This window comes from Macaca thibetana, chromosome 17 (assembly GCF_024542745.1).
Source record: "Macaca thibetana thibetana isolate TM-01 chromosome 17, ASM2454274v1, whole genome shotgun sequence".
NCBI lineage: Eukaryota > Metazoa > Chordata > Mammalia > Primates > Cercopithecidae > Macaca > Macaca thibetana.
Window position 1 is genome coordinate 14,269,784 of NC_065594.1, and position 26,847 is coordinate 14,296,630.

General features: G+C 34.5%; 1 protein-coding gene across 5 annotated transcripts in view; it reads left to right on the forward strand.

The window, feature by feature from the left end:
* The window catches only part of NBEA (neurobeachin), a 726,287-nt gene that overhangs the window by 341,563 nt on the left and 357,877 nt on the right, over positions 1 to 26,847 (forward strand). For all 5 annotated transcript variants that reach the window (XM_050766029.1, XM_050766031.1, XM_050766030.1 and 2 more), the window contains 2 exons: positions 1,590 to 1,651; positions 26,409 to 26,473. In XM_050766029.1, the coding sequence (XP_050621986.1) occupies positions 1,590 to 1,651; positions 26,409 to 26,473 (127 nt within the window). The remainder of the gene's footprint in view (positions 1 to 1,589; positions 1,652 to 26,408; positions 26,474 to 26,847) is intronic.

Genomic DNA, 26,847 nt, shown 5'->3' on the forward strand with positions numbered 1-26,847 from the left:
TTGTCTAAATTTACATGAGTTTAATTATGATCATTTGGCCTTTTACTTGTTTTCTCTTTGTCAGAATTCAAATCTTTGAGTAGCCAACAGGTGATACATGTCCCATTAATCTTTCTGACTCCCTAGAACTTGAGCATGAGAATTGCTGATCGATTACACCAATTGTCTCTTAAATGAGCTTCTCACATCTGCCTCTTATTTCATTAGTTAACTGTCTGCCCAAAGATCTGATGAGATGGAACACTAGTATGTTTTTATAGCTTGTTCTGTCGGTCGGTACAATGAGGAGATAGGGTCGTTAGCAAAACGGGCACAAAAGGGTGTCTATCCACTACCTACAGTAAATATACATGCTCGTGTCTAGAAGGCATTTGAGACTGTTTATTGAAATCACCTTAAGAAACAATAACTGGTTTCACTTCGACTTTCCATTTAGCAACAAATAATGTTAAGACCATGGCCTTTCTTACTGTATGATGCTTTTACTAATTACATTTATCATCAAAGGAAGAAAAATGATAGCATTTCTAAAAACTATGAATGTTCTTGTTACATCGAAGTTATTTTTGAAAGAGGAAAAAATATATTTATTAAGTTACTTTAATTTTAAAAGCAGTGAAAAACTTTAGAAAATATTTTTAAATTACCAAACATCATAATTAACTTACTCTCAGCAGCTTTATTAATACTTGATTACCTCATTCTCTATGTTGGCACTTCAAAAAACTACCAATTAAGATCTGCTTTCTTATCATATACATTGTTATACAGCAGTCATACTTTTAATTGGAAAAAATCTTGATAACTTTTCATCAATACATATAATAAGAATTAATGTTTAAACTGTTTATAGGAAGAATACGTTCTTAACCTGTAGAATGGGAATAATAATACTGTGTCACAGAGTATAATGATAATTAAATGAGACCATGCACATAAGGCACTGTGCCAATGTGTTAAATATTGCCCAGCACATAGTAAGTGATCAATGAGTAGTAGCCATTATTACATAGACATTATTACATTCCATTTTTTTTCTTCTGCTATCTATTTGGGGAGACTGGAAGTATAACAGTGCAATATTTTATGAGCATTGATTGATGTGTTAATCATATATTCTTTTTTATTATTTTTAAAATTATTTAATAACTGATAAGCTGTGGAAATTACCTGTTTGTAAATTAATTTTGTCTTTTGGAACAAAATTTAGGCAGAACTTCAATGATTATTGTTCTTTGCTCCAAGGAAACAACCATATAATAAATGTCGTTGGAGTAATAGCAGCTATACATAGCTCATCGATTTTACTAACCTTCCCCATTTTGTTTAAATGTAAGAAATGCCTCAACCAAATAAACAACCAAAGCATGAAGTCAGTTGTCAAGTATTTTCACATCATCTTGTGTATCTGAATAGTTTTAAATTATTATTAAAAATGTATGTTAGGTGAACATTTTCATTCAGTTTACCCTAGGAATTCTATTTAAAAGAAAGCTTTTTTATACATTAAAATTTATATAATGAATTAACTCAGAATGGTAATTTCTACCATTGTAATTTCATTTTGTTTTAACCTTTCTTTGTTGTAGGCCTTGTTTGTATGAAGTCCAGCACATCTGTGGTTGAGCTTGTTATGCTGCTTTGTTCTCAGGTACAAAATCTCATTCACTCAATTACATTAATATATGAGGACTTTTGTGACTAATAATAAAAAGTACGTGCATGTAAGTGTATGTTTATATATTTTTAAGATTTCCATCTATTATCCCTTAGATGGAGAAAGTAATTTACATTGAGTTATATTAGTATATAGATTATCTTACCATGTAAATATTGACTTATTCTCCCTCTCCCTTCTTCTACTCTTTTTAGCAGTATTATTCTCCTACCCTTTCAATTCTTCCATTGTTTCCTATCATATATATGTATATAAAATACATACATAATGCATATATAAACATCATAATTTATAATTTTTAAATGTATTATTAATTACATTGTTTCTTTCTTCTTCTCTGTTATATTTGAGATAATGAAAAGTAAGTTTTTTAATTGCATGCCCAAAGTGTATGATATAGCTTAAGACCTTGCTGCTTTCTCTTTTTTTAAGTGTAATTTGTATATGTCAGTATAAATTCTAAAAATCTACTTGAGCTGTTTATCTTTAATAATCAGAATCAAAGATAAATGATAATTGTTGGGTATTGTTTCTTCTTAACAATTACAGAGAAACCAAAAATAAATGTAAATATATTTTCTGATTGCTTAAATAGGAACCTATTGGTCTTTCTTCTCACCAGCTCTGTCAGGTCTCCTAGTAGTCCTGATTATCCTGATTATCATATTAGTGTTAAATATTCTGTAATGTCAGAATGAAATAAGAGCTTGTGTATGTTTGTAATAAGCAGTTATTACCTTTATTCATAGTTTCCCCAGTAGAAAGAAACATATATCTAAGCTCTTCCTAATTACTGGCCTGAGGTTTGCTTAAAGCTGTAGCTAACTCTCAAATAAACAACAATATGAATTCGAGTGATCCTCTAAAACATCAGCAAAACTAAACAAAACAAACGAAAAACTTACCAATTGATTTTCAGTTTTCAGGTTTACTTTCTTCAAGAATATATTCCTAGGAAAATTGTTAGGCCCATGTTCCTCATTATAGCCAGGAACAATATTGATAAGGAAGAGGTTAAAGAAAGCAGCATCCCTGTGAGGAGCTCATCTGCAGGGCATTTGAAAATGTTGTCACCTACTGTTGAAGTCCTGAGTTCGAGAGACTATCTGGATCTTTTCGATTCATAATAATGCACAGTTCTGTAAAATGCTTTAATGGAAAAATAGCATAGAATTCCTTCTTCTATAGCCCTGTGTTTCACTGCTGTTCAGAGAAATAAAGAGGAATGTAGCATTAAGATCTAGTGTCTTTGATGGCCTCATCATCTAATCATAGGTTTAACATTACTCATTTGCTGGCTCCAGGAATTCCTGCCATTAAGGGCCCTAGAGATGAAACTTTGCCTCAGATATTGATTGAAAGGAAGAGTGAGAAATTTAAGCTCTCTATGCAGTGCACTTTCTTTCAGTGTTGCAGCAAAGCAATATTATAAACATGCCTCTCGATTTGATTTTTAAGTTGAATTTTTAAAATAATTCAGTTTTTTAAATATTTCAAGTATTTAATTGATTAAATGCACCTCATTTAAGTAAATTAAAAATATATGCTTATTCTTTAAAATAGCTCCCAATTGTTTTTGTTATTTTCTGTTTAACTGAAATAATGCTTTCCACTAAATATTTTTAATGAAACAAATAATCCTCCTTTATTCCTATTTGGGAGGATAAGTTTACCATTTTACTGTGAAATTAAGCTTCTAGAACTATCTTTGTAGATCATTAATTGCTCCATGTATGTTTAAAATCATGTCTTTAGTTGTAAGGACACACATACCAAAAAATGGACATGTCTTCAAAGTTTCTTAAAATGATGTGCCATTTTTCTATACTACTTAAATGCAAGATGATTTACATCCTATTTTCATCCATTAACAGGGCAACATAGCAGTAGCATACCTCTGAAAAGAGAAATAAATACAGTTAATGATGCTGTGGAGACTGCTTGGCATAGCTCTCTCCAAAGCAGTTCTTCTACAGCCCTTAATGCATCTCTTATAGAATGAAGCACAGTCCCTGTAGAATTAGTATAGTTCCGTAGGCCATCTTTGTGCCAAGGCAGTAGGTAATCCTGATGAATCTTGAAAGCTGCAGAGTTCTGAGTACTTCTTGTTTTGCTCTACAGACAGCCTTTTGTAAGTCTTGATAGCTCCATGTTATTATCATGAGCAGTATTAATACTAATAAAAATAGTTGAAAATCTGAATGAATAGCTTTAAGTTACTATCTTGATATACTATGTATATATTTTTTCCACAGTGAGAAATCAAACTAAGATCTTATTCATATTGTAATTTAATGCTGGTTAGAATAAGTTAGAATTCTGCAAATGGAATTTTTAATGTATTTATTTGTATAAAATATGCTTTTCTTTTTCCAAATTTAGACAAGCTATTGAAAGATAAAAGTTTTTTGAGAGACCAGGCAGCTAAGTATTAAAAAGGGAAAAGAAAATGCAATATTGGGTTTTTTATAGGATTTTGTTTTTCTTTGCTACAACACATTAGATGGATTTTGTTTTTATGCTTCTCATTTTCATTTTGGAAATTTCCTGTTAGCAACTACATATTATTAAGGATATTAGCTTTTCTTTCTTATCTGAGCTCCTGAATAAACTTACTATTGCTAATAGTTTGTGCCCAAAATATGGTCTACATTTACATGAGATCATATTACAAGTGTCTGAAGGTACTTGTCAAGGATAATTCAGTTCATATGGGCAAACTTTTAAACTCCAAGGGATGTATATCCAGTCTACCCCCCACTGTAATTTTACATCTTTGTGGAAAATGTATTTAAGTCTTAAGAAGAAGCTGTTAATATTATCATTATGATATATTTATCATTCCACAAATACCCAAAACATTTTTTACTGTATTCTGGATTTTTTCTGATATAAATTTTATGATACAAATATATTTATTCTTCTTCACTTTTCTTTTGTATTAAAGTTGACATTAGTAGCATTTTAAAAATTGGTTTCATATCATTTTGAAGTGAAATGAACTAAAGTAAAAAACTTAGTATCAAATCAGAGCTTAATTAGGGAGTACAATGTCTTTTACAGATTCTTCAGTATATCAGAGGTCTGATACTATCTTTTATCATAGCTTTTAAAAAAAGTTTTATAATTAGATATGGTTGAGGTGCTTATTCTCTATGTGTACTTATTTGTTTATTACATTATTTTTACCATATTGTGCTCTTTGATGAATAGCAGATTTAGTTTTCAAGTAAACTTCTTTAGGTACTATAATAGTTCCTAATTACTTCCAGATTTTTTAAGGAAGTCTCCATAAGATATACTGCAGGAAAAATGGACTGATGTTATCCCATAGCATTTCTTTAAGTTTTTGTAAGTAAAGCTTAGCAGATGTCACTTGCATTTTTCTGTGCCTTATCTGTCAATAGAAAATATTTTATAAATTGAGAAACTGTATATTTAAAAAATTCTTAGTATTTAAGCGCTTTCTGACTGGAGGCAATGATTAAGCAAATGCATGCTTAGTAAGTCATTTCTACTCTCACTGAAAACCTAAAGATGTATAAGTAATATAAAGTAATAGGCCTGCAAAATGAATTATTTTGTGGTTTGTTTGAATTTACTTTTTTCTAAATACCTCATATACTTAAATAAAAAGAATTTTAGTGACTTCACTGATATGATCAAAGCGTTAACCCAGGGCTTCTAAAGACAACACTTATAAAAGAACCACAACTAAAGAACAATCTTTTTTTTTTTTTTTTTTTTTTGATTTGGCCTTTGAACATTTGCGTTTTTCATTTTTTCTCCAGTTTGATATAGTTGAGTCAAATAGTACAAAAGAAAAAATACACTTTTCTTCTGCTAAATGCTATAAACCTGAGACTGAGGTTCAAAGACATAGATAAGAGAACATAGAGGCCTATTAAGAAATATTCATTGTAAGTACTCAATAGTGAAAGGATTTTTGCTGTATGTAGTAAGATTTCAAATACAAGAAAACCAGTAGATGTTTTTTCCCCATTGTCTTTAGAAATATCATGAAATTCTAATTATCATGATGAAGTTATGTCACATTTAATTTTGTAGTTATTTAGTGACTACATTTTTTAAGCATTTTGATGGTTACTAAAGACTTACACATTGTTCCATTTCTCACGTTTAGTATTATCGATGAAACTTGCCAGTTTTGAAGCTGAATTTGAATTCAGTTAAGAATGATAAAAAATTATGACCTGATACTTAAAATTGAATATAAATGAGCAATTACCTTTGTGTGGTTCAGTAAATGAATCCTATGTACCAACAATAAGATTGTCATGGAAAGGTTTATTGAGGCGAACTAAAAATGAGCCCTGAAGGTGCAAGGTATTCTATTTAGCATAAGCGGAGAAGGAGAACTGGGCTGAAGAAACAGCCTGAGCCCTGTTTCTTCAGAAACCTGAGGTCTGGAGAGGAATGAGTCTCTCATTCCTCTTCAGATTGGGATTAGACATTCAGCAGTGTCTAATCTTTTGGCTTCCTTGGGCCACATTGGAAGACGAATCATCTTGGGCCACACATAACATACACTAACACTAATGACAGCTGATGAACTAAAAAAAAAAAAAAAAAAAAAAAAAAAAAAAAGTCTTGTACTGTTTTAAAAAAGTTTACGAATTTGTGTGGGGCCGCATTCAAAGCTGTCCTGGGCCACATGCAGCCCATTGGCCACATGCAGCCCATTGGCCACAGCTTGGACAAGCTTGTGTTACCTGCTCAAGCCAGTTACCAGCCTCATTTACAACACATCAGAAATTAAGTAGCCATATGTGATTAAGGTAGAGGGATAGCAAAAACAATTTTTTAAAAAATTGGAAAATTTAAAAAACAACAGTAGAAATTAAGTGGCCAGGCAATATATAATATTTATTTGTTTACCTAGGCAGTGTGTAATGCAATACCTTCCTCAAGAGTATTTTTAATATAAAATATTGTAGTGTGTTAATAGTATAGAATTAAGGCTAGTAAGAAATGTCTAACTTTTAAACAGTATTGGATAGTTCATGATCATTGACTACAGATTCTGTTTTACAAGAGCCACTTTTTCATTTTCTAATATCTAAGAAATGCCTACCTTGCTGTCTAGATGGTGGGTGACCCCACCTCTTTTATCTGTGGTGTAATGTCATTTCCAAGTTAAAGGGGGCTAATTTGGGCATTTAATGTTTTTGGAGTGGCTATATTGTATAATTTTTACTGCCATAAAAGTTTGTAATATGTCCTAAAGTATAAATAAAACTTAAACAGGAAGGTGAAAATACGGTGAGGCATAAAGATTATAATCAACTCAAATAACAATAAAGATTTAAAATTATTAGAGAAATTGGAGAAAATTATACACTGAAAATGTAGACATTTTAAAGGAAAAGGAGTATCAATAGAAAATAATTGGAAAATTGTATTTAATATATCTTGGGGAGAATCAGTACCGAGCACATTGCAACAGGAAGACAGACTCTCTCTCTGTTATATGCTTAATTACTTATAGCATTCCTGGATGAAAATTTAATCATAGATTTAAAGAGCATATAATTCAAATTACTTTCGATTAATTCTATGAGGTATTTTATTGTTCGATTCTTTTTTAAAACTCTTAGAGACGTTAGCAGGTATAAGACATTTTCAGTCTCTTTTATGTTATAAAATATTTTTTCTAAGCTACCTGCAATACATACAATACTCACACATCATTTAACACTTACATATAACAACTTAGCACATATCCACTTCAAATTAGAGAGGTAAAAGTTTATGAATAAACAAAAAGTTCTAACCTCATCTGTTAGAAATGATAAACTAAGGCTGGGCGTGGTGGCTCAGGCCTGTAATCCTAGCACTTTGGGAGGCCGAGGCAGGTGGATCACGAGGTCAGGAGTTCCGGACCAGCCTGGCCAACATAGTGAAACCTGTCCCTACTAAAAATACAAAAATTAGCCAGGTGTGCTGTGGGCACCTGTAGTCCCAGCTACTCAGGAGGCTGAGGCAAGAGAATCTCTTGAACCCGGGAGGTGCAGGTTATAGTGAGCCGAGATTGCACCACTACACTCCAGCCTAGGCGACAGAGCGAGACTCAGTCTAAAAAAACACACACACACATACAAAAAAGAAAGAAATGATAGAAAAGAATGACAGTCTTTTTTTCCTCGTGTCTAATTTCTCACAATTCTAGTAAGATTGAGGGAAAAAAGAAATCAATAAGCCTAGGCCACCTGCAGGATCATTTTTAAGAGTGTTTAATGTCTGTGACAGAAGAGAAGGAATGTAGAATATGCTGAATCCCTGGATCCCTGACACTAAGTCCACCTCCCTGACCTAAAATTTCTTTCCATACTGTGCCTCAAATTTCACATTTCCCTTTCTCCCAGTATTTTGGTTTATTTTTCTTTAATCTTTATTTTCCTGTGTCTACATTGTATAAGTTTTTCAGACAAATTACAATTTTGAAAAATAGTGAAAACTATATATATATATATATATTTCAAAGTTTTCCCTCTAGTTCATGTTCCCTTTTCTGGTGGTAGATTTTCTTCATTTTTGTCTTACACATATTTTAATATGCTTTATTTTTATTAGCTATCACGTAATAAGTAGTTTTCTGTATCCTCTTTTTTTGTTCCATTGTACATTTCCTCATGATCATTTTTTCTGTGGTTTCGTTGTTTTTAATTAGAGACTCACAGGAAGTTGCAAAAATAGTACACAGAGTCCCATGTACCCTTCCCTCAGCTTCCTCCAAAAGTAACATCTTACATATAACTGTAGTAGAGTATTAAGACCAGGAAATTGATACTAATGTAGCACTGCTAACTAGATGATAGACATTATTCAACATTCTCTGTTTTTTACATGTGTTCATTTCTATGTGTATGTAACTCAATAAAATTTTATTCCACGTATTAATGAAACCAATATGGTTGTTCCTGTACCTCATATCTTCCCAATTATTTCAAACCTTTTTATTTCATGAAGCCTTTCTGTATTATTATTATAAGGTTCTAATCTCTCCATCATTCCCTTAGCATCTGAGTGCATAAATCTGGATGGTAAATATAGGAACCTGTTCATATGTTTTAATTAGATGCTCTTATATGTGATTAAGGTATTATTTTCTTTATTCACCACATTTCAGTTTGCATTAGAATAAGCTGCATTTCTAGTATTTCCTTTCTTTCTGAAGAACTCTATTCAGCCAATGGAGAAAATAGGTATTGTATAGTCTCAATATATTTAACTAACATTTATGAAGAGCATTTAAAAGCATACATTGTTTATTTACAACAATCCAAAAGAAAAGACTGCTTAAGGATGACACAGAACTTTGAAGTTTTCTGAAGTCACTTTATGGATGTTATTCATTTCAGTTATGCTACAAATTTACACCATACTGAAGATCACTTTATTTTTCTATTGCCTTGTGTTATGCTTACCACTGTGTCTTCCACTCCTAGTATAAATATCCAGCACATAGTATAGGTAATTACTAATGACATATTGAGTTATTTTATAAATAAAAAGGAGTATATATTAGCTAAGGTGATTTGTTATTTATTTTTATTGTGATAAAATACGTAAAATGTAAAATGTGCCATTTTTACCATTTTAAGTATACAATTCAGTGGCATTAATTAAATTCACAATGTTATATAGCCATCAACACTACAATGTGAAGGTTAGGGAGGCCAGTCCCCCTACACAGTCAAAAATATGCATATAACTTTTTACTCCCCCAAAAGTTAACTACTAATAGCTTAGCACTAGTGACCAGAAGGAAGCCTTACCGATAACATAAGCCATCAGTTAGCACATATTTTCTATGTTATATGTATTATGCATTGTAATCTTACAGTAAAATTAGCTAGAGAAAAGAAAATGTTATTTAAAATATAAAAAATATGTATAGATACATAGCCAGTATATATATAATGCTTCTTTTTTTAAATTTTAATGTAGTCCAAAAGTATAAGAAGCTGTTTCAGAGGTCCAAAATATAGTAGGTCTTCAAAGAAAGGTCAGCTAATTATGTGTCAAAGATTCTTGTACTTAGTTAAAAATGGTGATCTCTAAATTTCTCTACAACACTAATGTTCTTATACTGGCTTCCACACCTATTGCTGCATGATCATTTATGAATAAATTATTTCTAAATCTTAAACTACACATTTGAATGTGAGAAACTTTTTAACAACTCAAAACTAATATATAAACATGTGTGTTGTATATACTCATAACATACGCTCTTTTTAAAAATTTCTTGTAAAACAGTCTAGACTTTTTTATTATAAACAAATACAAATACATACACTCATTTTATAATAAGATGTATCCAATTTTAAACATAATTTAATGATCACCTAAAGTCCTATAGAAGCCTCCTTATGTTTATATGATACGCCAACTTTTCCTTGAGTAACCAACTAAATATATTTCAGTATTTCCTAATGGTTTTTTTATGGTTGACTATTACATCAGTAATCTTCTCTTTGAATTGATTATTGATTATTCATTTCTTACATTCAGTTTTTCCTGTAATACTTTTAGTAAGGTATTCATAAAAATAAGAAATGAAAATGAAATAAATGGTACTTTAAATACTTCCCATATATATTTTCATTATGTATTTTTTACATACATTGAAAAAAATTCTTATCTCTATTTTCACCCTGCAGAGTGTTTTTTTCACTTCACTCCTTATCCTTACTGACTTCTCCAGCTTATTGCACAGAATTTCTAAACATGCCAGTTATGATGAACATTCACTTTGAAAATTTTAAGAAACACACCTATGTATTTTAGTGACAGATAATGATAAATATTAAATATATCAGAAATATAAAATCAATTCTGAAATTCTTGAAGACTTAAGATCTCAATTTACTCTTCCGTTTTTCCCTTGTAATGTTTTTATATTTTCAAAACTTTTATGATGGATTGAATCTCTAAGAACATTAAATTGGTTGATTTAATTGTATACAAAGAAGAGGGAATGAAAAATGTACATTGAGTTGACATAGATGAGGAGAAACTGATGGGGAGCATTATGTTTTGGATCTGAGATTTCTTCGACTAGTCCATCTAACTACCATAAAGTGATTGTGAAGAGAACATAGGGATTTTATCATCATCCTTCTGGAACTTATTTGTCTTCAAAGTGTTTAGTTTCAAAGGGTCCTTAACATGAGATCCAGTTCCCTGAAAAAGTCCTTCATCTTCAGGAAATTTTATGCATGCATGTTGAAGAGTTAAAAAATTGTGACAAAACTATCTAAAGACTTGGCAGCTCTCTGCAGGCATTCAAACCTAAAGTTAAATATGTTTCCCCATGAAAATAAAAGGTTGTTCATTTAGGTTTTCAGCAGAAAAGTGAGTATATGTCTATGTAGGTGTGTTTTCTCAAATGGCAAAAAATTCTGGAATAATTTGTAAGATAAGACTTTAAAATATACCTTTTTCCTGTCATTGCCAAGAGTTTGTTGTTGATGAAATGACAGTAAATTGTTCTTATCCCTTTGCATGTGTTCTCATGTATGTGTAAATCTTTGTATTTGTCAGAGAGAATTGTTAGAGTGCTAGGGCAGGGATTAAAATTGTCTTCCATGTCCACCTCTATCCCATTTTTTAACTTTCAAGGTAGCTTGTATCTCAGCATCCGTAACAAACAAGTAACGTTTCTTCTCTATGCTATGTACTTTTCTTGTCACAAAGTTTTGTTTATCTCTCCTTTCAATATTTGATCTAATTATTTTTTGAAGCTCTTGTAATCAGTTACGTAGTAATGTGCACTTAAGAAGTATGTTTTGAAATTAGCCAGGCATAGTGGTGCACACCTGTGGTCCCAGCCATTCGGAAGGGTGAGGCAGGAGAATTACTTGAATCTGGGATACGGAGGTTGCAGTGATCTGAGATCGAGCCACTGCACTCCAGCCTTGGTGACAAAGCGAGACTCTGTCTCAAAAAAAAAAAGAAGCAAAAAAAAATTTTTGAAATTAAAAAAGAAATGTGCATCAGTGTAAAAGAACATAATCATTGCCTATCCAAATTTGTTACAAAAAATTCAAAACCGTGTGTATCTCATTTACTTCACACACACATGTAAATAAAGTATTGCAAATATAAATAACTCCATTTCAGAGGCAATGTTTCATGATTAATAAAAATAACATTAAGTGATGAGAAGATGATATAGGATTTATCCCATTTCCTATTTTCAGAGTTTTAAACCTATTTCATTTACATGCTTTAAGATTTGTTATATTGCCGGCATAAATTCTTAGACCTTACTCCTATGGAAAAGGGCAATAGAAATAGAAATTTTTAGACCTGACTCGCATCAAAATGGGCAATAAGAAGCATAAATTCTTGTCATAGTATTGCACTTTTCCATAGGAGTCAGGCTTAAAAATTCATCTGTAGCTTGGGATAACCGATGGGGAAGATGCCCTTTGTTACACTTTTCCTATAGGATACATTTTTCTTCTCATTCCATTTTTTTTCTTTACACTTAAGCATTTTTGTTTGCCACCCAATACTGTGTACTGTTGTCTACCTAGGTGTAAAGGGATTGGACTTCTCAACTAAATATGGTTAAAAAAAAAATTATCATTGCCCCTTTTACAACTGTCATTCACAAATTATTAAACATGCTTTAAAAACCATATGCAATCCTAACATTTTCTGAGGAGGAAAATATACTTTATCTTGTGCAGAATATTTTATTGTCCCTTTTCTCTCTCTCATTTGGTAGATGAAAAAAATAAACTTCTGCTTTCTTCATTGACCACAACAATGAGAGTCCACAATATGGGCTTTTTTTTTTTTTTTTACTTTAAGTTCTGGGATACATCTGCAGAACATGCAGTTTGCTACATAGGTATACGTGTGCCATCGTGGTTTGCTGCACCTGTCAACCTGTCATCGAGGTTTTAAGCCCCACGTGCATTAGGTATTTGTCCTAACGCTCCCCGTCCTCTTTCCCCAACCCCCCAACAGGCCCCGGTGTGTGATGTTCCCCTACCTGTGTCCATGTATTCTTATTGTTCATTTCCCATTTACGAGTGAGAACATGCAGTGTTTCATTTTCTTTTTCTGTGTTAGTTTGCTAAGGATAATAGTTTCCAGATTCATTCATGTCAGTGCAAAGGACATGAACTCATTCTTTTTTATAGCTGCATAGTATTCGATGATGTATATGTGCCACATTTTCTTTATCCAGTCTATCATTGATGGCCATGTGGGTTGGTTCCAAGTCTTTGCTATTGTAAATAGTGCTGCAATAAACATACATGTGCATGTGTTTTTATAGTAGAATGATTTATCAACCTTTGGGTATATACCCAGTAATGGGATTGCTGGGTCAAATGGTATTTCTGGTTCTAGATCCTTGAGGAATCGCCACACTGTCTGCCACAATGGTTGAACTAATTTACACTCCCACCAACAGTGTAAAAGCGTTCCTATTGCTCTGCATCCTTGCCAGCATCTGTTGTTTCCATACTTTTTAATGATCACCATTCTAACCGGCATGAGATTGTATCTCATGAGAGCCCACAATATGTTTTATGCTAAATCCCAGAAAATAACTGATAAAAACTTATGTTTAAAATTTCTAGTTTTAGTGCTGTCTGTATGGCTAAAGTCGTTAATTCTCCAACTCTTCTACTTGAAGCAGCACCTCGTGGGCTGCAGTAGGGAGGAGTTGGAAAGGTGGCCCAGATTGTAACGCATGTCAACCACTGGAATCACAAATGTCCTATGCTCTTAGACTTTCAAAATCTCATTTTTACTTTATTATTCTTACATTCCTCAACATTTTGAATTAAATTACTTGAGGTTATTTTTTAATTTTTTGTTTTCCTCTCGGACTCCAGGGGGTGCTGAACATGTAGTATATATCCTGGGCATAGTCACTGCCTGCGTCTTACGTTTCTCATACCCCAACTTGAATAAACAAAAACTTCAAACTCTCTTTCTTCAGAAAAGACAATTGATAACATTTTTGTGACCTTACACATTGTTAATAGCAGTTCATAGTTTTTCATGTAGTTAATAGACATTTACTTGGTAATTTGAAATTATGCAAGTTGTTGCAAATAGTTGAAGAATTTTAAAAACCTTCAAAAACTGAATTATACTCTCTTAATATTAGGTGGAACCACTTTGGCTGTTGCTCAAGGCAAGACCTGCATAACTGCTCTTGTGCCCCAGCCATATCATGTTAATGGAGCATGTGTGACAGAAAAGAAAACATTCATGTTGGGAAAACAAAATAATAATAGAACCTAGGGGAAAAAAGGCACCAGGAAATATAACATTTAAACATTTTTATATGTAAGGATTTTTTCTGTGTTTGCCATTCAATGTTGGTTAAACTTCTAAAATTAAACTCTTGTTTCCTTAATGTTGTAGTATAGTCGTTGTGACTGTTGTACCATCTATTTCTTCTGGTCCTAGTGTCATCACAGACTAATAAAGCCTGGCTCTTCCTTTAAAAATACAGTACTTAAAATCTAATGATACCCCGTCTCTACTAAAAATACAAAAAATGAGTCGGGCGAGGTGGCGGGCGCCTGTAGTCCCAGCTACTTGGGAGGCTGAGGCAGGAGAATGGCGTGAACCCGGGAGGCGGAGCTTGCAGTGAGCTGAGATCCGGCCACTGCACTCCAGCCTGGGCGACAGAGCGAGACTCCATCTCCAAAAAAAAAAAAAAAAAAACTAATGATATAATATGCACATGAAACACATAAAGAGTAAAACTGACCTCATAGAGTCACATGAAGAAGACTATTCAGCCAGCTGGTGGTAAACTCCCATATTGAAAAATTGGCAGTTCAAGTTAAAGTTACTTTAAATTCCTCTATCAAATAAAAGTATTTGATGTCTACCTACATCAGGACAGGTGAGCAGGACAGATAGCGGGATAGACAGAAGACTTAAATTTCCTGCAGGGCACGGGGAGAACAAAAAATACCTTATTTACATTTAAAAAATCCTTTCTTCTTTTCATAATTAGCAATATTTTTTCATGTCTTCATGGAAAATGAGAACCCAGTTAGATTATTTTTCTATAGGATTAAAGAAACACCATGTTCAATTAGTATTATTCATCTGTAGTAGTATCATTTTAAGAGGTCTCATTACCAGTCACCTGGTTTCATATATCTGACAATAACAAGAGGTGGATTGTATGTTAATCACTATTGACCCAGTAGATCACTAGTTAATAATATTTGTTATTATGTTACTCAGACTGTAGCAGGTGTTCAGAGTTAAAATTATATTATAATTTAAAACCACACATCTCTTAAATTCAAAAAGACCAAGACAAATAAGACCAAGGAGTTTATGATTTTCTGGGAAAGAAGTATAGTGAAGTTTACAACCATGTTACTAAAGTCTGGGTGCCTTTATGAATAATAACTGGACTATTTTATACATAAACAAGTAAAGGAAAACTTCACACTTTTTATTCTTTTTCTGAAGAATTAACTGTTCTTACCCCTTTTCAAGACACCCCATGTATGCATTCATCAGAATTTCCGTCACCTTCCATCTCTTGTAATCTTTCTCTCTCTCCTTCACCCTTTCATTCTGGTCCACAATTACAATTAAGTCTCTTCATATAAAAATTTCACAAAAGCTTTCAAACGTGTGTCTTTCTCTGAGCATCCTGTCCATTGTTTCTTGGCTTTAATCACAAAGCTTTTTGTGATTGTTTGCTCTAGTTACCACTTTCTCTTTCTCACTTACCAGCCCAGTACAATCAGACTTCCCTCCACAGTATTTAGGGCCTCTGTTGTGTCCTCATCATACCTGACTTTTCTGAAATACGAAAATGACAGTGTAATGTCATGCAAGCAAATGGAATAGCGATAGTTTTCTAATGATTATATTTTTAAAATATGGAAAACTTGCAAAATAAAATGAGAACGTGACACAGTCCCACTGTCAAAATGAGAAAGTGACACAGGCCTACTGTCAGAAAATGTTTAATGTTCTCTTCAACAAGAAGACTTCTGCCACCGGCTCTCCTTCTCTAATATTGACTCTGCCTGTGGTAGAAAACTTTAAAAAAGAGCAACTCAGGCCTTCTGAGGAGTTGAACACAAATACAGGTCAACAGTGTTATATTGTCATTGAACAAATTCAGGAATTACATTGCCTTGACAAAAGCAATTCTGTGTGTGTGTGTGTGTGTGTGTGTGTGTGTGTGTGTGTGTGTGTGTGTGACGGAGTCTTGGTCTGTCACCCAGGCTGGAATACATTGGCGCAATCTCGGGTCACTGCAACCTTCGCCTTCTGATTCAAGCAATTCTCCTGCCTCAGAGACCCGAGTGGCTGGTATTACAGGTGTGCAACACCATGCCCAGCTAACTTTTGCATGAAAAAAGCAGTTCTTGAAGGGAAAACATGTAATTGAAGTGATACATTTTTATTCAGAATGTTTTCGTAAGTCTTCTGTGTTCAGACTCACTCTCTGTAGTCTCATAAAGTTACTGTTTCCTTTTTGACAGTCTGTTACCCTGCTTGCAGTACAAGTCTCTCCTGATTCATCACAGAAACTCTCTATGGTTCTGTAAAAGTAATACTGTTCTAAAAAATTGTTTTTGAAAAAGGTTTTAATTTTACTGTATGTAGTTTAAGGTACATAACCCACAAATAACAGACCCCTACTCCACCACTGAAATCCACTGGACTGAATCAACCACTTTCAACTCTTTTATCTGTCTACTTTATTAGTAAACTATATTTTTGAAATAACTCTGTTATACTAATATTCTTGGTTTTTCTATTTTAAATATTTTTAAAATTTGTTATATATAGCATGTCACTCTTACAACATAGCCACTACCACCTACGAAAAAATATGGGGGAAAGTTTCTACTTTTGTGTCAGCATGTCTCCACCATAGCCATATCACAGTTTTACAGCGTGTCAATATTTCTTATAAGTATCATCTGTAGCTGAACTATCCACCATTTCCTTCCCAAGATAACTATTTTCTTTTAGAGTGAATTGCCTCTTTGCTGTTTATTTGTTGGCTAAGTTTCCTGGATGCCTATTAGTACATTTCCCCCAAACTTTCCAGTAGGACTAAAAACCTGCTCTAACTCTAGTGCACATTAAGTATTCTCTCAGCCTCTGCTTAATCCTGTTTTGGTACTTCCATTAACAATTATTTGGAGAATTTCTATTGCCTCTGTTTTGTTTCAGTCTACCGTTTCTTAGATATGAGTCTATCTCTTTTTAAATGTATTTTCTGAGAATATGTGTAGGGTTTGTCACAAGTTCTTTCTGTCTTATTGAGTGCTTTTGGTGGGTTTGCATTCCCCTCCTGCAGTGAGCTTGGGCTTTATCATAGGACTTTCTCTGGCCAGTGAATGTAGGCAAAGGGACATGTGTTACTTTTGGCTGGAAGCTACAAGAGCCAGGGCATGCTTAGACCCATTCTCTTTCCCTCCATATTGGCTGCCAACAGTGTTCCAGACAATGACAACATAGTCAGTATGACTCCCAGGATGACGCCAATAAGGATGTAGAGCAGAACACAGACAGTAGACAGAATTTGAGCAAGACGTAAACTTTTGTGTTTTAAGCCCCTGAGGTTCGGGGACTAGCACAACATAAACTTGTTTCTCCTGTTTGATATATTTTCTCATTTTGGCAGAGCATACCATCAGTGGGTTCTTGAACAAGAGTCAGTGATAAATTTTTATACATGTGTGAAAATGTGATTATCCTCTCTTCATATGTTACTGATAGTTTGGCTGCATAGTTTGTTCTATTCTGTTCATAATTTTGAAACTCGCTGATGTTAAACTCCCATATTGAAAAATTGGTATTTCAACTTGAAGTTACTTTAAATTCATATATCAAATGAAAGTATTTGATGTCTATCTACGTCAGGACAGGTGAGCAGGACAAATAGGAAGCAGGATAAACAGAAGATTTACTTTCTTCCATCGTCTAGTTTTGCTGTTGAAAAGTCTCATTCAGATTCCTGATTCTTTATATAAACTTTTATTTTTTCCTGCGAGTCTCTTTCTTAACCCTGGTGTTCTAGAATTTAATGATGATTTACTTGCTAGGGTATATTATGTATTATATTATTCATTATATAATTATGTAATTATATTGTCATATAATTAAATCCTAGAAAATATTTGAAATTCCTTTGATAATTTCTTGATACAATGTTTCTCATTCACTCTTTGTAAAATTCCTACTTACTAGATAGTGACCTTTTAAAGGAAGATCCTCTAATTTCTTTGTCTCCTTTGTTTTCTCTCTGTGTCTTTTTGGTTGTACCTCATTATCTCTTTGTTCTATTTTCTGGGAGATACTTTCATCTCTTTTTTAATGTATACAATATCTTCGTATATCCCAGTTTTATTACTACATTTTTTTGGTGTCGCTTCATTGTCTCTCATTCCCCCCAACCCCCACCTCCATTATCCCTTTCTGATATTGGCCTGTGTCTTTAATATAAGGTTGCCAACAGGATCATAAGTAGTGACTTTGAAAGTAATATTTGTGATTAAAGGGTCCTGCATCTTTCTGTTTTCCTGAGGCAGTGTATATATGTGGAGTGTTTTCTTTCAAATAATGCTATAATATTCTGCTTCTGTTCTTAAATTTTAATAGATCTTTTTCTGTCCCTTTCAATTGCCTCTTTTTGTAGTCCTAAAAATGTGAATCCTTTCCAGCCTAGGAATACTTTCTCGGCCTAGATATTTGATCCTCTTTTTGTTTATACTTCTTAGGAGACTTCTGCCTTACTCAATATTTCCATGTAAATAATTCCAAATTTCACATTTTTTGTTAATATACTTTAAGTTCTAGGGTACATGTGCACAACGTGCAGGTTTGTTACACATGTATACATGTGCCATGTTGGTGTACTGCACCCATTAACTCGTCATTTACATTAGGTGTATCTCCTAATGCTTTCCCTCTCCCTCCCCCCTCCCCACAATAGGCCCCAATGTGGGATGATCCCCTTCCTGTGTCCAAGTGATCTCATTGTTCAATTCCCACCTATGAGTGAGAGCATGCGGTATTTGGTTTTCTGTTCTTGTGATAGTTTGCTGAGAATGATGGTTTCCAGCTTCATCCATGTCCCTACAAAGGACACGAAGTCAGCCTTTCTTATGGCTGCATAGTATTCCGTGGTGTATATGTGCCACATTTACTTAATCCAGTGTGTCACTGATGGACATTTGCGTTGGTTCCAAGTCTTTCCTATTGTGAATAGTGCCACAATAAACGTACGTGTGTGTGTGTCTTTATAGCAGCATGATTTATAATCCTTTGGGTATATACCCAGGAATAGGATGGCTGGGTAAAATGGGATTTCTCGTTCTAGATCCTTGAGGAATTGCCACACTGTTTTCCACTTCTCTTTTGAGAAGTATCTGTTCATATCCTTTGCCCACTTTTTGATGGGGTTGTTTGTTTTTTTCTTGTAAATTTGTTTGAGTTCTTTGTAGGTTCTGGATATTAGCCCTTTGTCAGATGAGTAGATTGCAAAAATTTTCTCCCATTCTGTGTGGTATTATTTCTGAGGGCTCTGTTCTGTTCCATTGGTCTATATCTCTATTTTGGTACCAGTACCATGCTGTTTTGGTTACTGTAGCCTTGTAATGTAGTTTGAAGTCAGGTAGTGTGATGCCTCCAGCTTTGTTCTTTTGGCTTAGGATTGTCTTGGCAATGCAGGGTCTTTTTTGGTTCCATATGAACTCTAAAGTAGTTTTTTCCAATTCTGTGAAAAAAGTCATTGGTAGCTTAATTGGGATGGCATTGAATCTATAAATTACCTTGGGCAGTGTGGCCATTTTCACAATATTGATTCTTCCTATCCATGAGCATGGTATGTTCTTCTATTTGTTTGTGTCCTCTTTGATTTCACTGAACAGTGTTTTGTAGTTCTCCTTGAAGAGGTCCTTGACATCCCTTGTAAGTTAGATTCCTAGGTGTTTTATTCTCTTTGAAGCAATTGTGAATGGGAGTTCATTCATGATTTGACTCTCTGTCTGTTATTGGTGTATAAGAATGCTTGTGATTTTTGCACATTGATTTTGTATCCTGAGACTTTGCTGAAGTTTCTTATAGGCTTAAGGAGATTTTGGGCTGAGACGATGGGATTTTCTAAATATACAATCATGTCATCTGCAAACAGGGACAATTTGACTTCTTCTTTTCCTAATTGAATACCCTTGATTTCTTTCTCTTGCCTGATTGCCCTAGCCAGAACTTCCAACACTGTGTTGAATAGGAGTGGTAAGAGAGGGCATCCCCGTCTTGTGCCTGTTGTCAAAGGAAATGCTTCCAGTTTTTGCCTATTCAGTATGATATTGGCTGTGGGTTTGTCATAATTAGCTCTTATTATTTTGAGATACATTCCATCAATACTGAATTTATTGAGATTTTTTAGCATGAAGGGCTATTGAATTTTGTCAAAGGCATTTTCTGCATCTTTTAAGGTAATCATGTAATTTTTGTCTTTGGTTCCGTTTATATGCTGGATTACATTTATTGATTTGTGTATGTTGAACCAGCCTTGCATCCCAGAGATGAAGCCCTCTTGATCATGGTGGATAAGCTTTTTGATGTGCTGCTGGCTTTGGTTTGCCAGTATTTTATTGAGGATTTTTGCATCGATGTTCATCAGGGATATTGGTCTAAAATTCTCTTTTTTTGTTGTGTCTCTGCCAGACTTAGGTATCAGGATGATGTTGGCCTCATAAAATGAGTTAGGGAGGATTCCCTCTTTTTCTATTGATTGGAATAGTTTCAGAAGGAAAGGTACGAGCTCCTCCTTGTACCTCTGGTAGAATTCAGCTGTGAATCCATCTGGTCCTGGACTCTTTTTGGTTGGTAGGCTATTAATTTTTGTATCAGTTTCAGAGCCTGCTATTGGTCTATTCAGGGATTCAACTTCTTCCTGGTTTAGTCTTGGGAGAATGTATGTGTCCAGGAATTTATGCATTTCTTCTAGGTTTTCTAGTTTATTTGCGTAGAGGTGTTTATAGTATTCTCTGATGGTAGTTTGTATTTCTGTGGGGTCGGTGGTGATACCACTTTATCATTTTTTATCGCGTCTATTTGGTTCTTCTCTCTTTTCTTCTTTATTAGTCTTGCTAGCGGTCTATCAATTTTGTTGATCTTTTCAAAAAATCAGCTCCTGGATTCATTGATTTTTTGGAAGGGTTTTTTGTGTCTCTATCTCCTTCAGTTCTGCTCTGATCTTAGTTATTTCTTACCTTCTGCCAGCTTTTGAATGTGTTTGCTCTTGCTTCTCTAGTTGTTTTAACTGTGATGTTAGGGTGTCAATTTTAGATCTTTCCTGCTTTCTCTTGTGTGCATTTAGTGCTATAAATTTCCCTCTACACACTGCTTTAAATGTGTCCCAGAGATTATGGTGTTTTGTATCTTTGTTCTCACTGGTTTCAAAGAACATCTTTATTTCTGCCTTCATTTCGTTATGTACCCAGTAGTCATTCAGGAGCAGGTTGTTCAGTTTCCATGTAGTTGAGTGGTTTTGATTGAGTTTCTTAGTCCTGAATTCTAGTTTGATTGCATTGTGTTCTGAGAGGCAGTTTGTTATGATTTCTGTTCTTTTACATTTGCTGAGGAGTGCTTTAGTTCCAAATATGTTTTGGGATAAGTGCGATGTGGTGCTGAGAAGAGTGTGTATTCTGTTGATTTGGGGTGCAGAGTTCTGTAGATGTCTATTAGGTCGCTTGGTGCAGAGTTGAGTTCAATTCCTGGATATACTTGTTAACTTTCTGTCTCAGTGATTTGTCTAATCTTGACAGTGGGTGTTATAGTCTCCCATTATTATTGTATGGGAGTCTAAGTCTCTTTGTAAGTCTTTAAGGACTTGCTTCATGAATCTGTGTGCTCCTGAATTGGGTGCATATATATTTAGGATAGTTAGCTCTTCTTGTTGCATTGATCCCTTTACCGTTATGTAATGGCTTTGTCTCTTTTGATCTTTGATGGTTTAAAGTCTGCTTTATCAGAGACTAGGATTGCAACCCCTGCCTTTTTTTGTTTTCCATTTGCTTGGTAGATCTTCCTCCATCCCTTTATTTTGAGTCTATGTGTGTCTCTGCATGTGAGATGGGTCTCCTGAATACAGTAAACTGATGGGTCTTGACTCTTTATCCAATTTGCCAGTCTGTGTCTTTTAATTGGACCATTTAGTCCATTTATATTTAAGGTTAATATGTTATGTGTGAACTTGATCCTGTCATTATGATATTAGCTGGTTATTTTGCTCGTTAATTGATGCAATTTCTTCCTAGCATTGATGGTCTTTACATTTTGGCATGTTGTTCCAATGGCTGGTACCGGGTATTCCTTTTCATGTTTAGTGCTTCCTTCAGGATGTCTTGTAGGGTGGGCCTGGTGGTGACAAAATCTCTAAGCATTTGCTGGTTTGTAAAGGATTTTATTTCTCGTTCACTTATGAAACTTAGTTTGGCTGGATATGAAATTCTGGGTTGAAAATTCTTTTCTTTAAGAATGTTGAATATTGGCCCCCACTCTCTTCTGGCTTGTAAAGTTTCTGCCAAGAGATATGCTCTTAGTCTGATGGGCTTCCCTTTGTGGGTAACCCAACCTTTCTCTCTAGCTGCCCTTAGCATTTTTTCCTTAATTTCAACTTTGGTGAATCTGACAATTATGTGTCTTGGAGTTGCTCTTCTTGAGGAGTATCTTTGTGGCATTCTCTGTATTTCCTGAATTTGAATATTGGCCTGCCTTGCTAGGTTGGGGAACTTCTCCTGGATAATATCCTGCAGAGTGTTTTCCAACTTGGTTTCATTCTCCCTGTCACTTTCAGACACACCAATCAGATGTAGATTTGGTCTTTTCACATGACCCCATATTTCTTGGAGGCTTTGTTCATTTCTTTTTACTCTTTTTTCTCCAAACTTCTCTTCTCACTTCATTTCATTCATTTGATCTTTAATCACTGATAATCTTTCTTCCAGTTGATTGAGTCAGTTACTGAAGCTTGTGCATTTGTCACCTAGTTCTCGTGTCATGGTTTTCATCTCTATCAGTTCGTTTATGGACTTCTCTGCATTGGTTATCTAGTTATCCCTTCTTCCATTCTTTTTTCAAGGTTTTTAATTTCTTTTTGCTGGGTACGTAGTTCCTCCTTTAGCTCTGAGAAGTTTGATCAACTGAAGCCTTCTTCTCTCAACTCGTCAAAGTCATTCTCCAACCAGCTTTGTTCCGTTGCTGGCAATGAGCTGCGTTCCTTTGGAGGGGGAAGATGAGTCTAATTTTTTGAATTTCCAGCTTTTCTGCACTGCTTTTTCCCCATCTTTGTGGTTTTATCCGCCTTTGATCTTTGATGATGGTGATGTACTGATGGGGTTTTTGTGTGGGTGTCCTTTCTGTTTGTTAGTTTTCCTTCTAACAGTCAGGAACCTCAACTGCAGGTCTGTTGGAGTTAGCTTGAAGTCCACTCCAGACGCTGTTTGCCTGGGTATCAGCAGCGCAGGCTGCAGAAGATAGAATATTGCTGAACAGCAAGTGTTGCTGTCTGATTCTTGCTCTGGAAACTTTGTCTCAGAGGTGTACCCAGCTGTGTGAGGTGTGAGGTATCAGTCTGCACCTAGTGGAGGACCTCTCCCAGTTAGACTACTCAGGGATCAGGGACCCACTTGAGCAGGCAATCTCTCCTTTCTCAGATCTCAACCTCCATGCTGGGAGAATCACTGCTCTCTTCACAGCTGTCAGACAGTAACATTTACATCTGCAGAGGTTTCTTTTGCTTTTTGTTTAGCTATGCCCTGTCCCTAGAGGTGGAGTCTACAGAGACAGGCAGGCCTCCTTGAGCTGCAGTGGGCTCCACCTAGTTTGAGCTTCCCAGGGTCTTTGTTTACCTACTTAAGCCTCAGCAATGGAGGCACCGCTCCCCCAGCCTCGCTGCCGCCTTGCAGTTAGATCTCAGACTGCTGTGCTAGCAGTGAGGGAGGCTCTGTGGGCGTGGGACCCTCTGGGCCACGTGTGGGATATAATCTCCTGGTGTGCCGTTAGCTAAGACCCTTGGTAAAGCACAGTAGCAGGGTGGGAGTTACCTGATTTTCCAGGTGTTGTGTGCCTCAGTTTTCCTTGATTAGGAAAAGGAATTCCCTTCCCCCTTGCACTTCCCAGGTGAGGCGATGCCTCACCTTGCTTTAGCTCTCGCTGGTTGGGCTACACCCACTGACCAGCACTGACTGTCCGACATGCCCCAGTGAGATGAACCCAGTACTTCGGTTGAAAATATAGAAATCACCCATCTTCTGTGTCCCTCATGCTCGGAGCCGGAGGCTGGAGCTGTTCCTGTTTGGCCATCTTGGGCGCCCCCATTCACGTTCTTTTTTGATATACCATTGCCACTGTAAATCCAACAAATTCAGACAACAGTGTTTGTGATTTCCCCAAATGTATTCTTCAGTATTTTCATAATAATATTACCATTATCCTAGTCATCTACATTGAAAACTTAATAATTATTTTATCTCAAATTCTCTATATCAGCTCTTAAATTCAGATTATTATCTAGTCTTGGCATCTTTTCTTTGTAACATCTCTTATTTTTTATTCCCTATTTGAAATACTCATTTATACGCCTAATATATCTCTTGTGGAAAGGCATGTAACAACAATCTCCTACAATTTCCTCTTGCTCAAAACTGACAAATTACTCTTCTAAAACACTGATTTATTGAATGAAGTCTTTCATTGGCTTTCTCAAACTTTAAACTCTAATTTCCTTAGTGTAGCTCAGACTTCCTTCTAGTGTTCCTCCACCAAAGGTAAATTCGTACATCTCATGGGCTGTATGCAGATTCCATATAATTTAGATTGATTCAAAGATAATTTACTCTGTGATTTTTTTGACAAGGCATAATTTGGGATGCAAATGTAATACCTAAATATGTACTCTGTGAAATAGCTTACTGAAAAATCTTATTCATATTATAAGTTTATGGTGACTAAAGAGTCTTAGTGTACAAACACTATCACAGAAAATCATGTGTAAGAAGTTGTAATAATCTAGTCTTCATAGTGACATGGGTCTCCTTATGTAAAAATCAGTTTTCTCTTTAAGTTAATATCCCAATGAATATGAAGTATTTCTGAGAAATGTACATATTTTGTAGGATCCTCATTTCCAATAAATACAGAATATAGAATGAGAATATTAAAGAGCTTTAAATTTTGTAAAAATTTGGGAAAAGAAATTTCCTGCAATTGTTTCATACAGAATTGGTTTGAAAGTTTCAGTAAGTTCTGTACAATGGAATAGCAATCTTGTCATTTGGATAAATTTTAGTTAAAGGTTATGATAGCTAGAACCCAGTGGCTTTGTACTATCCCCAAGTTACCACATCTCTTTTCACTAGTTGTTGATTTTCTCTCCTTGGGAGATTGAGGATTTGTTCTTCTTAGCACACATTTACTTAGAGCAGAGAATATTTACACGTACACAAATACTTTTGGGGACCATATTTATCTTCAGAATGAGTGTAATTTCTTTAAAGGTAAAGGAATCAGGAGTAGAGTGAAGGGTTGATACAGAAACTGTGTTTTTTGTAAAGCTGAACCCATGGCCAGGGCAGCCAGTCACCTCTGTACAACCAACACCTTATGAGGAAAATCATGGGGAGGGGAATATATAGAGGGCCATGACTGGTCATTAAAGATTTTTCTATTAAAATGCATTAGGGAACTTTGGGGAGTATTTACTTATAGAACCATTGGAAGGGATATAATTTTCAATCCAAAACACTGCTTTTTACCAGATATGTATATATGCACACACACATACATATATATTTAAAACCCCTATATATATTTAACCTGAAATATATATATTTATATATGTATTTAAAACCCAAAAATATGTATATATTTAAAACCCCCAAAATAGAAATCACTGGCATAAACCAAAACAAGTGTGTAAATTTTATTCTAAAGAGCATAAAATAAGCGTTTGCTTTTCTAATCTAAAACACTTCATTATAATCACTTATGTTCATAATGATGATCCTGACCTTGAGAACTGCCAAATTCACAAACATACTCTAATCTAAATTAGCAAAGAGAGATTACATAGTTATCTATTACATATTTAGCCATAGGTTTACTCTATTTTTTTACAATTTTCAAAAAAGTTAATTTGTAACTTTTTTCTAATTAGCATTAAATAATTAGCATTAAGTAATTTGGAATGCACATATAACTAGAACATTTCACTTCCAAGTCAATTTAAATATGTTTATGTTTCTAATAGTTTATATTTCTAGTGTTCATTTTATTATCTTAATGTAAAATTTCTGTATGAGGAGATAAAGTTTTCTATCTCAAGTATTTCTAGTCCTTATGTAGACACATCAGGCCTCTTTTGGTCATTTGCTCTCTTTTGGAAAGAAGCTATGTGCTCAGAGCCCTCTATACCTGCGTCTCACTTTCCATCTCAGTTTGCATCCAGCCTGACATTTTCTGATGAACCAAAAGCACCTTCTAAACTAAGTGATAAAACTAAAATTTGATTTTTTACAAAATAACATTTGTTAGAATCTTGTAAAGACATTTGGAAATAATATAATGTGGAAGTTATTAACAACATCAACGTGATCCCTAAACCAGATGTTACTTTCATTTAAATGTTCACTTTTCTCACATTTGTTTTGGTTTCTCCTTTTAGGAATGGCAAAACTCTATTCAGAAGAATGCAGGACTTGCATTTATTGAGCTCATCAATGAAGGAAGGTAATTAATTTTACAATTTTGAACAACTAGTCAGTGTACATTTTATTCCACTGGGCAATTGCTCTTTCCTACCATCTGTTCCAAAAATGTGGAAGAAAATATCTTTTAGTTAACTAATTTATCACACAGGTACTTAATTAAACTTTAACAAAGTTTAAAATGCTAAACATTTATTTTTGAAGAAAAAGCCATGCATGAAATAAAGGGACAAACTTTATAAGGTTTGGTGAGATTTGAAGTACATTTTACTGAGTAGTAAAGTTGTTTTACACAGATCAAGTGAACCCAATCTGCAATCCCATCTGCCACTCCATCTGTTTTCAGAGCAGTGCTCAGTGTTTACCCCTTCAGCCTCTCCTCAGTCCATGTGAAAC